This window comes from Cyprinodon variegatus, unplaced genomic scaffold (assembly GCF_000732505.1).
Source record: "Cyprinodon variegatus isolate N-32 unplaced genomic scaffold, C_variegatus-1.0 Scaffold304, whole genome shotgun sequence".
NCBI lineage: Eukaryota > Metazoa > Chordata > Actinopteri > Cyprinodontiformes > Cyprinodontidae > Cyprinodon > Cyprinodon variegatus.
Window position 1 is genome coordinate 753,554 of NW_015150757.1, and position 16,502 is coordinate 770,055.

The window sequence follows — 16,502 nt, forward strand, 5'->3', positions numbered from 1 at the left end:
GCACCTCCCCTTAGATCGCTCCTACCCTTAGATCGCTCCTACCCTTAGATCGTCCCCACCCTTAGATCGCTCCTACCCTTAGATCGTCCCCACCCTTAGATCGTCCCCACCCTTAGATCGCTCCTACCCTTGGATCGTCCCCACCCTTAGATCGCTCCTAACCTTAGATCGCTCCTACCCTTAGATCGCTCCTACCCTTAGATCGCTCCTACCCTTAGATCGTCCCCACCCTTAGATTGCTCCTACCCTTAGATCGCTCCTACCCTTAGATCGCTCCTACCCTTAGATCGCTCCTACCCTTAGATCGTCCCCACCCTTAGATCGTCCCCACCCTTAGATCGCTCCTACCCTTAGATCGATCCCACCCTTAGATCGCTCCTACCCTTAGATCGTCCCCACCCTTAGATCGCTCCTACCCTTAGATCGATCCCACCCTTAGATCGCTCCTACCCTTAGATCGTCCCCACCCTTAGAACGTACACATAATTTATTCGACACTATTTTCTCACTGGGATAATAATGTGTTTTGGAATTGATTTTTAATACTGACTTGAATTTATCGTATGATTTCACAATAAGGTGAAGGTTGTTGAATTTTTTTATTTTTTATTTTTGCTATTGTTTTTAAACCCAAATAACAATTGAATGAGGGTGGGCTAAGGGGGGCTGATGGTCTACTTGGTGCCATGTGTGGGTTTGGACCAGCTCTGCTCCAGGGAGCAGCCCAATGATTGTGTTTGTTTTATATTGCCTTTTATTCATTGAATTACTGCCCTATAAAGTGTAGAGGAACATTTTGTCATTTGTTTATTCTTTTAAAACAGGTACTAAATTAATGTTGGGGGGGGGGGTGGTGTTACTGCAGATGGTTTTATTAGTTCTGCTCTAATATTCATCTTTTTTTAATCTCCTTTCAGAAACTATTCTTAAACCCTTTATTCATCTATGAGTCCGCAGGATGAAATGAACGGGGCCCCAAACACCTGCTACACATCAGGGGACAAACAGGTAGGATGGGGGGGGGGGGGGGGAGAGTCGGTTATGTTCAGCCAGGAGGGGGTGGCACCCGGCGGCTCCCGGAGCCAATCAGCGCCCTGGGCCCGCTGTCATGGAGCCAGCTGACACCCAGGTCAGAGAGCGATCCGCCTGCGGAGGGACTGCTGCCCTCAGAAGGCGAGGAAAGTCTGGAACCTGCGGCAGCGGTGCTTACTTCTCTCCCAGCCGGTGTTGAGCGCTCTCTTCTGCGGGTGAGAGGCTGTACGATCCTCGGCAGTGATCTGAGACTGTACGCCCCCCGATTATCCACCACCTGTGGCCCCCCAGCCTGGAAGCACAGCCCCCTGCTGCATGCCAGGATCCTCAGGGTCCTCCTGTTCTGCGCACTGGGCCGCACTGTTTTCCTTTTTTTTGCGTTTTGCATTTTTTAAATAGAAAACAAGCTTTTGTTACTCTAAAGTTGGACTTAACTCAGACTGTCGGACTTACAAGACTGAGATTAAACCATGGCGGCTGACAAGGAGAAAAAGAGGTAAGAAAAGAGATTTAATCCTCAGAAAGCTTTTAAATCCCATTATTTTGCAGAAAAGGAGCTGACCTGGATTCACTCTCACGGCTGCTTTAATTACTTTCATCTGCGCTAATATTCTCAAACTCTCAAACTGGATTTCTTTGTTTTTTGTTATATTTCTTTGGTAAGTCTGAGTTTTGTTAAACTAGTGAGAAAAGATTAATTTTACACAGAAGGAAGCAGAGATGCTGCTGGAAGCTCATCTGATTATCTTTGCCAAACTTCTTTTTTAAGTAAATATCCCTGAGTTAAAAGTAATTAATCATTTATTTACTTTGTTCTGCTGAAACCTCCCATTACTTCCGGTCTATGAATGCATATAAAACCAGTTTGAACTGTGATGGACTTAAAAAATAAATAAATTCAAAGAAGTCTTAGAAGAAATGTGGATAATCTTGACAAATCTCCTGACTTTAATTTTCATGCTGGAAATAGTAAAAGCTGAGCCTGAAAAGCCTCTAATTAAAGGCATCATTCATGTTTTATCTTTATTCATTCTTTACGCTCTGCTGCAGATCAGCAGTGAGTTTTTCCTCAAATCAGACTGAATAAATTGATAACTGTGTCCTGAAGCTGTAATAGCAGGTTATAATACTGGCTTCTCACAATAAATTGTCCCAATCCAAAGTTATGAAAAACACGCCTGTTGTGCATTAAATCAACATTTTGCACCATGCAAATTGGGATAACTTCTATAAAATCCCAGAATTCTGCAGCTCAGAACCTCCATTTTTAACCTTTGACCTTTGTGGAACAATGGGCTCTCGCTCGGTGATGGCAGCAGATATCAGAACATTTCCAGAACTTTAGGTATCTCCACTGTCAGTAGAGGAGATGACACCTGGGTCCTGTGCAGCTGAGGATCTGCTTCACCTTTTTTTATTCTTTAATGGACAGAATTCATGGAGCTTCATGTTTTATAACGTGCATGGCTGCTTTCATCAGACCTCTGTGTGGATTTTATGTTTGTTTGTTTGAGATGTTGTGTGTGTTATGTGCAACGGCTGTGTTTTTTTTTTTTTTCAAAGGCTCACCAGTAGTGAGTAGTAGTAGTGCAGTGGTCACAGAGCTGATCTTGGATAATCTTTCTGCCTGTCTCAGTTTGGTGCCAAAATAAACCCATAAACCACATCTGTCAAAGGAGATAATTAACTGTGGAAAACTGCTGGATATCAACCAGCCGGATGGTTGAAGCTGAAACATGAAGGAGGAGGGAAAATTGGATTTATCCGCTTATTTGTTCATCTATTTACGCACCTCTGAGGAAAGAAATTGATTTCAATCAGGCGCTGTTTGCCTGACGCCGGCCTGTCTGTTCAGTCCAGAGCCTGTGGCGGTTCTCCTGGCCCCAAACCTCAACAGAAGAGGAATTTAGGTCGCCCCCAGGCTTTATAAAAGGCAAACCAATCGAAGAGTTCAAAAAAGCACCTGAGGAGAAGGAGATGAGTGTTTCCTATCGGCCATTTTAGGGAGGATTTGTTAGTCAGAGACTTCAGCCTCCTGTTGATGTGCGTTTGTCACACAGGAGCTCTTTAGTGGCGGCCTGCTGCCTGGAAGTCACAATTGCTCTGATAAGTTGTGATTCAAGACAGCCGGCTGGAAACACCGAGCTGATGTGCTTCAGATGGGGTTAATTAAATGATGATGATGATGATGATGATGATGATGATGATGATGATGATGATGATGACGATGATGATGGGATGAATGGAGCGTTGGCTGTTATGGTCAGGGTGGTAAAAATCTCTGATGTGCAAACTGGACTCTGCAGTTTCAGTAGGAGGAGAAGATGGTTGTTTCCACTTCTTTACTTTCTATTTTATGGCTTTTATTTTATGAGCACCAAACTTTCAACAATTCCTTTGAGAGACACAGAGGTTTTTTTTTCCATTTCTATAATGTTTAACTCTTGCTTGGTCGGTTAAAATCTTTTTTCCCTAACAAATTATCTCTGAATGAACAAAATATGGATTATATGCATTAATCAGAAACCTATTGAGCTCAATACTGCACTTTATTTATCTTTTTATTTATTCTTGAAAAACAAAATAGCAAAAGAAAAATAAATCTGCATGTAAATTGAATTATTGGACATTTTTGGGGGATTTTGCCTATTTTTGTAATTTTGTAGCAAACATTTAATGTCCAGGTCACATTATTTTCTATGTTTAAATCATCTGATATAAATGTGAAAAGTCTGACCTTTAATGACATTAATGTTATTTTATTGAGCAAATCTGCAAACATCTAAGAAACGATGAAAATCATAGAGAAATTTATAAAGATTGCAGTTATTTCTTAAGAAACAAACAAGATTATATAATTAGTTGAAACTGTTAAAGTCGTTATCTATAACAAGGAAGTTGAACTTAAAATCACCATGATGAAAAATAGCTTCTGTTGTTGCATAAATTCTACGTTATAAACATTATTAGTGTGGCGATCTGTAAATAATAATTCCCAGGTTAGCTGCTGGGGCTGCTAGCCTGCAGCCTGGTGCTTAACACACATGCTGACCTTAACTAGGCAGGTTTATGTTGCTCTTCAGTTTCTACACAATGATCGTGTTTTACTCAACTTCAAAAACAGCAGGGTGCTTTTGTTGTTTTATATTTTATAAGTGAAAGAAATGAAAATGACCAAACTTCACTTAAATCCAAATAGCTTGACATTGGTTTTTTCAGGCAGTGAGTGTAGAAATAGAATTAGTCTGTCCAACATGGTTATAATGAGCAATAGCTATAATATTCAACAATCATTTTATTACTAATGTCACCATTTATAAAGGAAAGACCAATAAAATTAATAGAATATTAGCTGGTTGGGTTTTAGTATCTTGATGAAGTTCTTAAATGGATGTAGAAACCATGTAAGAAATCAGATAAAAAGCCTCTGTGGTGACAAGCAGAAGGCTGCAGCTCATCAGCAATGATGCTCTTCCATGATTCCATTGGAAACAATGTGAAAGGTTGGACTGTGGGCGAGCTGCCAGGCTGATATAGGTTTCATGGTGATACCGTCGCTCACCTCACCACCTCTCTGTGTTTTACATCTCTTCTCAGCGGTATTACTGTCGGAAACAGCTGGAACTGACACACTGACTGCACAACGTAGAACAACACTAAGCTTTTTACTCAAAGGAACATTTGTTTTTCACCGTATTTCTATTTAAAATGTCTTGACTTTAAAAGTCAAACTCCTGGTGTGAAATACAGCTGATTCTGATTTTAAAAAGCAGAAGGGTGCCCAATACAGGTGTGTGCGGCATGCAGGGAATGTGTGAATGGGAATGATTCTGCAGGGCTTTATTGAAGAATATGAGCCTCACATTTCTAATATTTCTGCATTTTCTCCTGCTGTATTTTGTTAGCTGCTAAACAAAGTCTAATCACTGTGACTGGTGTTTTAATTTCTGCCAAACGCTTAGTAATGACACACAGGCCGGAGCCATAAAGCTGAATCAATGAAGAGTCTAAAGCCTGGTCAGAAGCATGCTGTGGAGAAAATCCAAGCCTGTCGACTCAGCGTTTCACATCACGGCTGACCTGGGTTAGTCAGATCTGCTCCCCTTACGCTGCCCATAGATCACTGACGGAGCAGAAGGCCTCTGCAGGATGAGGGGATGATGGAAAGCCAAGGCCAGACTCTGAAAGAGGAGATCTGGGTGGATTTAATGCCTCTTCAGCTTAGCTTCCCTGCTGAAGGAGTCTCTGAAGGGAGAGGAAGCAGCTACTCAGGCCATGGCATCGGAGCCAGGACATGTCAGCAGTGGCAAGGCAAAGCACTGTAGGGTAGTGCAGTTTCACTAACAAAGTAGGTTTTACTCTGTGCTTTGCACATCCATCCGTCCGTCGGTCCGTCCGTCCGTCCGTCCATCCATCCATCCATCCATCCATCCATCCATCCATCCATCCATCCATCCATCAGTTTTTCGTCACATTTATCCCAGCTGGGATAAGGGATGCTGTTGAGAGGCGGGGGAATCATAGAATAACATTTATCTCTCAAGCATTTCTTGCTTTTTGTCGTTCCAATAGCACATAAAGAAAGATATTTATCTGATAGAGCGATGATTAAAGAATTAGGAGGTTTTGTAGCTAAGAATGTGGGAGACGTATTATAAAACATGTTATTAGCTTGTTTTATTTGATAATAAAGCACTTTGGTACCAGTAACCTTTGCTGGAAGACAAATGATTCTCCTTCTTTATTAATATTCATTTTAAAAAGCCCAAAAACTAAGAAGCTTTAGTTGAATCTGTAGTTAATCAGTGAAAGGATATAGCGTATTTCTCAAGTATAGTTTCAGGTGAGTTGCTTTGTTGGTTTATAAGGTTAATTTGCTGTATGTTTAAATATCTACTGTATAAGATAGTGTCCAGGATGAGAGCAGTTACGTTAAAGAATTTTCCTGAAGTGTTTGCTTTAGTTAAGAGGCTGGGTTTAGATTTTCTTTAACATAAAGCTGAGAAAGTTCAGTGGAAATCATTCAATATGAAAGACAAACTCTGGACAGTCGGGTTGTTTATCTTTTCAGTGACACTGATTTTATCTTAATTAGTGATTCGGGCGATTTAAATGTAGTAAAACTGCCAAATAGACAAATCAGTGATAGAAAATGAATAATGATATTTAAAAAATGATGGATTTTATCCACAGCTAGTTTCCTTTCTGTTCAGCTTCCAGTGGAAAATGTTAAATGGACTGACCTGAGAGCTGACCAAAGCACTACATCCACCCATTCACTCACACTGATGGTGTTAAGCTACATCGTGGCCCTGGGGCTCGCTGACAGAAGCCAGGCTGCCACCATCATTAAAGACGTATTAGAGGAATAGATTGTAAAATGAAAACAGGAGGTTGTTTTGGTGAGAATAGAATCTGTAGCTGGACATTGATTTAGCCGTGCCCAGAAACTTCCACAGCTAAAATCCAGCATGCTTTTTGAAAACGCTTTAAATGATGAGGGATGAAGTGACTGCATGTTGGCTGAGACATGTGATGTCATTTTCTGATCATTTGATGTTTTTTGGTCTTAATATGGTGTGAGGTTTACTTTAAATCCCCTTTTAGCAAGTTTGATTTTAAAGTTCATTGTTTACCTAAAAAGATATCAAAAGATTTGTTCCTTTTTTTTCCCTCATTTTTGTTTCTTTACTTCTAGTGTTGCTTCTTTGTTTTTTACTAGAGACATTGCGAGTTTTTTGTTGTTAACTCCTTTACTATCAGCCAGAATGATGCGCAGAAGACTCCTTTATCAGGGTTTTTACTGCACACACGTGCTTGCTTTTGTTAAGAGGCTGGGTGTAGATTTTGTTCCACATAAAGCTGACCTTGGTTTGACGGAAGGAAGTTTGCAGCAGAAGAATCCTTCTGTAAACGCTGCATCTCTTCCTCGTTGCTCATCGCTTTGTTTAGAGGTTTCATGGATTTGGAGTTTCCCATTTGGGTTTGGTCTGATGGTTTATCGTCGCTACCATGGAGCGACTCCCGGTCCTTTACCACAAATATCCGTTTTGGTGACTGCTGCCTTATTGCCTTGTATTTGGGTAGGGATGTTTCTAAGATGAGTTGGGCGTCTAGAGCTGCAGCATCATGATCCATTTTCACTGCTTAGTGTTAAAATGTTTGCTTTAACTTTAAAGTCCTTGTTCGGTGTTTGTTGACATGTAAACGAGTGAAAGGAAGATGAAAACAGAGTTGCTGGACAATAGAAACGTGAACTGGGGTAAAGGTCAGAGGATTTCAAACTGAGGGCTCGATGTTTAGAAGTTCATCCAAAGCGGCTTTAGAACTAAATTAATTTAAATCTAAAATATAATTAAATACTTTAGTATTTTTCACTGGCTCTTCGATATCTATTGAAAAGTACTGAATTATAGTTGAAAGGAAATTATAGATTTCTATAATTTATAAATCAATTAATTTATAGGGTATCTTTAATCCAAGTGCTGTATAGAGAGAATCAATAGTTTCCTTTACAAACAAAATGTGAAAGGTTTGGTATTCATTGTCACAGCCTAGAGGCAATACTTTGTAGAAATAGAACATAATGCTGCCACCACCGTACTTCACAGTGTTGATGGGTAATGAGTTGTATCATTGTGACTGAAATATGCTTTAAACTGAACTTCTGGATTGAAACTTCTTTACATCATAGTCCTTTTTTCTGTGCTGCTTGTTCTGTGAGGCCTTTATGAGATTAACCTGAAGTCAAGGAGACTTTATTCAACATGGGGGGAATTTTATTTAGAGATACTAGAGTAAAGCGAATACAGATTTTTATCTTGAGATTAGTGCTGCCTTTTCTTGGTCTATTAAATGAAATCCAAATAAAACTGAACCAAAGTGTAGCTACAGAGCTTAATGTTCCTATTTCTGTTTGTTTGCTGTGGGTCTGAATGACGTCACTCACTGCTGTTAAATTAACAGCCAGGAAGGTTTAATACACCAGAAATCAAAGTATAGATTATATGTGAGGAGTTGGTCAGACCTCAGGCCTGGGAAACCTTTCTCTACCTCTTTCCTCTCTATTGTTTTCATCTCCTTCATTTTCACCTGCCCACGCTTCCCGCCTGTCTTTTAAACCTGTTTTCCATTTTTTTTCTTCTTCTCCTGTCCTTCTGCCTGGTGTCTGGTATCCATCAGGGCCTTCCAGCTGCGCTGTTTGTCCACCAAACTTTGTTGTTGCTCCCTCAGAGCTCTACGACTCCAGCCCTCCTCCAGAACTCTGTCTCCTTGCCATTTCCTTCTTCCCCTCCTCCAGCTCCCCTTCTTCCTCTTCCTCTGCTACCGAAATGGGCTCGCTTCCAGGATCCAGTGTGTCACCTGGCCCAGATCCATCTGCTGCAAACTTTCTTACCGGCAAGGTGACGGCTTTAAAGTCGGAGCCACACAAATAAGTTTGGACTTTGACCATGAATTCATTTCAACTTTGTCTGATAAGACGATTCAGAGACAGATTATAGCTCCTTATCTAAATGAGCATAAACTTCTTCCAAGAAGCTGCAAAGCCATTGATTCATTTTATCTTTTTTAAAGATTGTTTTTCTACAAAATCCTATTAATCAGATTTGTCCTCTCTTAAGTTTCACTATAGAATTAAAAACATAATGTATTACTTTTAAACACAAGCTTTTATTTCAGTCATCCCCTATTGGAGGTGACCTTAATTTAAAGGCCAACAAAATTCAAACTGTGAAACCTGCTTGTAAAATAATTATGTTTCACAACAAACAATGAAAAAATAACACAAAATATAACACAATGAAAGTATAACCCCCTAAATGATTCTAGCCGGTGGAATGACACACTGAGGTAGTTCATCCATTATGAGTAGACAGCTGAGAACAAAAAGTAATGAACTGATGTCACTTTGAACTACGGAAGCCCAAGTAGTTCATTGGTGGAAAACAAATTCCAGATTTCACGACAAAAAAAAAAAAAACAGGAAATTTGATTAACATATAAAATCAATTAATCAACCAACTCTAACCTGAAATAAAATGTATTTTAAATTTGAAGGCTAATGTCAGTTCATGTTAGGTCATTTCAGTGCTTTGAATCAGCAGAACTTCACTGTTATTACATTTATAAATAGCTTCTATCTGATTATAAAGAACGAGCTAATCTGACTTCAGCTGTTAGAGCTAAAGGTAAATCAAAGAGACACTTTGCAGTTTGCATTTTTCTCATTAAACACATCTTACCTTGATCACTCTTCAGATTTCTTATTTTCTATAAGAAGTTGATTCTTACCTGCAACACAGGTTGCCATAGAGTGAGAGAGAGCAGGATTTTGGGCAGATAACAGGAAGGCTGGGGATATCACTACAGAGCTGCATTGTTTTATACATTTAATTTTTTTGTTTGTGTTATGCAAAACAAAACAACAAATATGCTGGATTAGGAAATCTTAGATACATAAAGGACAGAATATTTGGAATGCTTAGAGGCTGCTCTTTAGATAACGCTAACTGCACTAGCTGCGAACGTCAAATACTAGGAAACGATTTAAACGCTACCTTCATAAATATTTGAACCTTTTTTTATATTAACTATGTTTACAGTGACTGCTCAGTCACCTTTAATGGAAAAATAGGCACAACTTTTAAAGGGTAGAAAATCTGTCAGAATTGGCAGCAGTCAAGATCAGTGCAACAAGCTTTAGAAGAACAAAAAGCATCATAAACCAATTTAATTCCTCTAAGTTCTACATTTCCTACATTACATGGTTTTGTTTGAGGTGTAGAAAAAAAAAGATCTACATTTGCTGTTCTTTCAATGTTTTATGCCTCTGTGGGTGAGTAGACAGAAGTGATTGTATTCCTCTGTGAACTGGTCCTCTGAGGCTCTGTTTCCTGCTAACAGCGTCACTCACTGAGACAAAGGATTTTACCAAAAATGTCACTTTCCAGGGTCGAGAGGGACCTGTCAACCACTTCAAGATCTAACGATACACTTGAATGGGCCTAGGAAACGGGACATTTTCAAAGTTTTTTGACGTTTAAAATGTGGGAAACAAACTTTCCAGGAAAATTAAAGCTTCTTTCTTCCAAACCGTTTTCATTCTTAATTTTTCTACGCAGACAGGAAGTTAAAATATATTAGAGTTTCCTTTTTCTCACATATTTGAAAATCAGACTCTTTTGTCTCTTATGTTTAAGCTTGTTGGAGACAAGAAAAGAGGAAAAAAAAAGAATCGTTTGAAAAAATTCTATCAAATTGGATGTTATTTTTTTTTTTTACTTTCTTACTGACTAGATGCTATGCAGAGAAACTTTGCTTCAGTTGTAAAAATAATACGATAAATTTAAAACCTGAATAAGATTCGTGTTCCTGTCATCTTGAACACGTCTTTGATCATCTTCAACTAATCAGCTAATCCTTTTCGTTTATTCTGCTTATTATACTCCTAGAAATAGAAACTAATGGTGATCTTATACCCTAGAACTATTTTTTATTTTTTTTTATAACGAAACAACTTTATCATATTTAATGAGTTTTATATCTAAAGAAGCAGGAAGGAACATTTAACAACCACCGTCAGGAATGACTCAGTAATTGGCTGAATATTTATGCGAGGTCTTCAGCTACAGACTGCTCTTCATATGTGCCTCTTTTTTAACTGTCGAAAATATTTAGCTCTTTATTTTCTAAATGTTTGATGATGCATTTCCAACTGCAAAACTGCTGAACCTGCATTTGCAAAATTCCCGTTTTTGCTCATTTGTTTCCATAAATTCTGAATGCAGGCAGCTTATCCAACATGAAAACAGTAGATATATTTATAATCTATGATATGGTTGAAAAAAATAAAGAAAATAATGAAATGAATCAAGAAGAAAGTAAATAATTGAATGAATAAGTGTACATTTGTTTAGAACAGAAAAAATCTTTGTCATAATTGGTTTTAAACTTTTCACCATTTTTCACCTGCAGGAATATTTTTTTTAAAATCCTAACTGTGATGTAGACAAGTAAATAAAAGATAAGTCCATTAAAAAATAGCTAGGCTATTGTAGCTTAAAAAAGTGGACGTCGATGTAGATAAAGATGCATGGTCATACGGTAATCCAACCATTTACTGGACGTTCAAAGGTCGACGATAAGAGTTCAGCTTCAGAGCTGGGTTAGGAACTATTTATAGATCAATATGTGCTTTATTGTAACAGAAGATTTTCTTTTACAATTTACAGTAATTATATATTTGTAAACAATTTTAAAGGATGTAAAAGTTTTGGCAGGCAATATCTGAAATATTTAAAAAAGCTCACATAAAGAAAAAAAAATAAATATATATATATATATATATATATATATATATATATATATATATATATATATATATATATATATATATATATATATATATATATTCAGAATAGTGTTTTAAGTAATAAACAGACTAAAATAAAGCAATCACAGTTAGAGGGAGTCTTCTCTCATGTAAAAAAATGAAAACTGTGACTGAGTAGAAACTGGCACCAGGATTAGAAACCAGAACATTCTGGCTGTAAGGCAACAGAGAAATCATTTCTGTATGGAAGAAATTCAGTCTAATTAAAATCAGATATTTTTTAAACACTGGATCTATAACATAGATTCATGCACTGAATCTATAACATAGATTCAGTGTTTGACAATTGCTAAATAATTTGCATCTTTTGCAGTTTCATTTAAATATCTGCCAAAAATTCTTCTCCAAAAATGTACCTTCAAAAATGTTTATATTGAAATTCATCAGCAGAAATCTGTAAAGAGTCTGTTCACCTTCTGTGATCAACCAGCATTAAAGCGAAGCCAGCGGCTTTTAACCAATCAGATGCGCTCATTTGATGCCATGACACAACAGTACATTGGTCAGAGATGGATTATTAGCAGTGAGGTTGGAGCGCTGCAGCTCTCATCAGATCAGCCAAACATTTACCCACCATGCCTTCAACAAAGAACTGCTTGTACGGTTCGGTTGCCATGCTAGTTCACTGTTTTTTGTTTTTTTTTACCTGCTGAAACCCATTTTTGACCCAAGTTTAGGTCGCCCAGCATTGGTCATTCACAGCAGGTCATAAAATCTAGAGCAACATCAAATGATAGAATGCCCACCCATTTCTACAGTTGAATTTCTGCAGGTGAAATTTTAGCCACCAAATTTAAAGTAAAAAAAATTTAAGAAAAAAATTTTCCAGGATAAATAATTGTTATAAATAAATTGCCTAAAAAAGATCTGATTCTAACAAAAATGTATTTCTTATTCTGCAACTGACCAACCTGTAAGAAGCCATAAGGAGTAAGAAGGATTTTTTCTTTTTCTGCAGCAATATGAAATAGAGCGCCCAGCCGTCGCTATCCAAGTTTTAAATATCGATGACATCGTAGGTTAGGATGGCTTTTTAATACTTTTTATTTTGCAATCTGCAGGAATTTGCATGCATTTACGTCCATCGTTGTCCTATTTGGTCAGACGTTCAGCATGCAGCGTGTTTAATATTCTGCAGCAGGGTCCCCTTAGCTCACCACCTGCGGTCTGATTCTGACTGTTTTTCTGCTCCCCCTCTGTGCCTCTCTCAATCAGCCAGTCTATCCCAACCATCAGAGTGCTGTGGGCCGTTTTGTTTGTTTGTACCGCAATGTGTGTGTGTGTGTGTGTGTGTGCGAGCTTCTTTCATGGACTATCAAAATCATCAGTAATCTCCTGCATCGTTCTTCCCCTGATTGAGCCAAAGTCGGGGCCCCTGTCTGGGATAGCTGTTTGTTGGTGTGTGTTTGTGTTTTTCGCTGCGTTTCCAGAACTCAATGTTCCTCAGGATCACAGATTAGCCCGTACTGTATTGTTGCTCTGTGTTTGTGTTCGACCAGGCGCCACAACTTCAGGAAGGCCCACTGTAAGCAAGGAAAAGCTGTATGTGTGGGTGGGTGGGTGTGTGTGGAATGGGTGTGGGCAGACTGTTGGCCTATTTTAGACCTTAGATCTATCCTGAATTAACCTGTTTTATGTTGTTGTTTATTTTGTAAATATCTGTGTCAAAAAACCAAAACTTGAAGTCGAATTTCTTTGATAACTAAAATAAAGGTAAAAAAAAACTTTCAATTTGTATTTTCTCAACCTGAACTTTGTTCCTTTTCAAATATTAAAAAGCAAGACTGACTTAGACAAGCTAGCAAGTTCAAACTGCTTCCAAGAAGCGATATAGATCTTCCAAGAAAGTGCGCCTTTGCTTGAAGAGCAGACCATGGGTGTGGTCCGATGTTCAGCTTTCAGCTGGTGTCAATGAAATCTGTCCAGCTATGGAGTTTATTCTATTATTGTTGCAAAGAACATGTTTTGGAAATGAAAAAGGAAAAAAAATACAATCCAGAAATGAAACTTTTAAGGTTTAGGAGTAACTTGAATGTTTTCTCAGATTTAGCTTTTTCAAATTCTTTTTATTTTTTATATTGTTATTTCTTTTTTAGTAATTTTACAGTTTGAATTTATGATTTTTGTTCACTTGTGTCCGTTTCAGTTTGAATATTACAAAGTGCAATGGGGTTTTTATGCTCACATTCTGTTCACATCAATCCAAATAAAAATGTTCGCTGTTCACCAGTGTTGTTGCTAACATCCATTCAGACCAATAGAAATGAGTCTCTGCTCATCAGTCCAGAGGAAAGCCCGCCCCCAAATGTGCACTGCATATGATCTGGAAAACGCCATGTAAAATAAGGCAATTTGTACAAATAAATGGGAAAAAGAAATATTCTCTCCTTTCTTAGGAGAGAGTGATGAAAGCAGAAACAAAGTGATGAAAACTGTTTCACTTAGAGTCAAAGTGAACCGCCCCACACACACACACACACACACACACCCCGACCTGCTGCTGTGGTTACAGGACCTGTTTCCTACCCATAAGCACCAGCACATTGTTATCACTACAATCACTTGGATTCCAGGGGTTAGAACCTGTTTTGCTGAGGAAGGAGGGACAGTTTGAAATGTGAGCAGAGAAAGATTTTTTAAGTTACATTTTCTACCCTGCTGTCGAGTGGAGCAGAAAAGTAATGAGCTGAATTTAAGCTCAGCCACAATAGATTATATATGTCCGCCTTTGGAACGAGTGATCTGGGATCTAGAACATGAGATTTTGTTGTTAAGATCTCCTTTCGGGTTTAAATGTAACCGAGTAGATCTTGAGGTTAAGACATCATTACTGTCTGACATTAAATCAAACCAACCAGATAACCCCCGGCAGTTCCACCCTCCTTTGGGGAGAGCAGAAGTGACAGCCCCGCTCCGACAGGCCACCACAGCCGCCCCCCCACGCCGTGGTCCAGGCGGATTGAGCCGCCTGGACCACGGACCAGGCGGCTCAATCCAAACCTTCTTTCTAGCTTTAGCTCAGTTAGGGTTACCGAAATTATTATCTATAAAATAGTGACAAATTAAACAATTTCAAAATATCGTTAAATTTAGCATTTACAAACATGACATGAAGTTTGTATGATGTATTTGGGAGTTTCCATTCCTCCTTACTGTAATGAAGTAGCATCTTAGTTTGACAGTTAACTTATTAAAATAATAAAACTACATATAATAGTTTGTTTACATTGTAAGATAAAGATACTGCTAAAAAGAAACCGATTCTGAGCGAGCGTTTGCATTTGCGCCCTGGGTGCCGTACAATGGCAGCCCACTGCTCCCCAAGGGCATGGGTGTAATACAGAGGTAAATTTCTCCAGTGTGAAATCAATGAAATAAAATCATTATTCGATTATCAATTATTAATTTCACTAATAATGTCCCACTATAAGCAAATCACATGTTACTCTATGCAGTTACTCTGTCTGCCCTGTAGAAAATGATCTCACTTCAGCATGTTTCATGGACAGATGAAGAAAAAAACGTGACCATCTCCTTCGTCTCCTTACACATATTTCACACTAATGCTGGTATATGAGAATTGCTGTAAAATAAAAAGAAACAAAACATGAAAACACAGAAAAAAGTACACGGTACTGGAATAATTGATGTATATAACTGCTGATAAAATACAACTTTTGTTATCTTATTTTTTACAACGTTCTATTTCCAAGAGCGTTCTGTTTCTTTATTTATTGATTACTATATTTATCTTTTAGTTTTGCAATGAATGCAGATCATGAATGTATGATGACTCTTTGGAAAACATTTTCTTTTAAACCTAGTTTTTTCTCTCTAAATTGTGAAGGGAAAACACTAAAAGCTTTATCGTTTATTCTAAACAGCTGTTTTCTCTACTGCATCCTTTTTCCATCTTTTTTCTATTAAACAAAACATTCCTTTAATAAATTTGAAGCAGATAACTTTATTCCAATGATGTAAGGAAGTTGTTTAAACAGAAAAAGTTGACGTAATGGTTGCATGAGTGAAATCAGCTTTGAATGCCTGTTGGAGCTATTGAATGCTGCATGGCCTTACAGCAGCTCTTAATGGCTTTTCTTTAATTACCATGTTTCACTTTATAGTTCAGACACAAACAGAAGTGCATGAGGGACATTTTCTTACATTAGCTCATGCAGAAGGATGCCTGGGATAACTGCAAGCAACAGGTTTGTTCACATTAGCGTGCAGAGCCAAATAGATGAGTGCAGAGGGCTGCAGGCCTCCCAGCATACATGCAAACAGAAATACAGAGCTGGCTCTGCCTCCTCTCTCTCTCTATTGTTTTCTGTTTGTTTTGTTTTGCAAAGGTTCTAAGTCGGATTATGAGATGTTCTTTGTTTTGTGTCAGGGACTTTAGACAGCGAAGGCTTGCATGCATCGCCGCAAGCTCCTGTGGCAGCCGCAGAGTGATAAGTTAATCAGTCTCATAGTGAGAGAGGTGATTGAAACAGCTGCAGGGTGTGAAAGGAAAATGAATGAGGGTGTAAAGAACAGCATCTGTCAACCCCCCTTTAAAAAAAAAAACACATCTGGGTCGATCCGCTTCAGTTTTCATTCGGCTTCATCAGGTGATGAGGATTATGGATCAGTTTGCCAGATTTCACCCCTTGCTGGGGGGTTTGGTTGCAGATATGCGACAGGTCTTGGTTTTTGTTTTGGTCAGAAGGTGTTTTTATATCTTGGAACTCTCCCATAATAAAATATAATAAAATTACACGTAACACTGGATGAATGTCTAAATACAGCTGCTTACTGTCTTTGATGCAGGAGGGGGTGTGGAGATGACTGGTGTCTGTTTTGTCATGTGACTAAATAAGGTGATGGTGGGTGTTTAACCAAAGCAGGGATTGTATCCTCCAAGAAACCGTTCTATCTGGACTGGATCCTCCAAGGACCCGTTCTAGCTGGACTGGATCATTCGAGGTCTGGAAAATAAGGAGACCGGAATAGTTTTGGCTGTACATTCAAACAGGTTCAGCCTTCCACGACTTTTATTGCCATATACACTCACCAGCCACTTTATTAGGTACCCCAT

The 16,502-nt window shown here is 38.5% G+C and overlaps 1 protein-coding gene across 1 annotated transcript in view; it reads left to right on the top strand.

Moving 5' to 3' along the window:
* Positions 1–1,149: 1,149 nt before the first annotated feature.
* The window catches only part of LOC107090627 (endothelial PAS domain-containing protein 1-like), a 76,426-nt gene continuing 61,073 nt past the window's right edge, over positions 1,150–16,502 (top strand). The window contains exon 1 of the mRNA XM_015384124.1: positions 1,150–1,528. Coding sequence (XP_015239610.1) covers positions 1,503–1,528 — 26 coding nt within the window. The 5' untranslated portion in view covers positions 1,150–1,502. The remainder of the gene's footprint in view (positions 1,529–16,502) is intronic.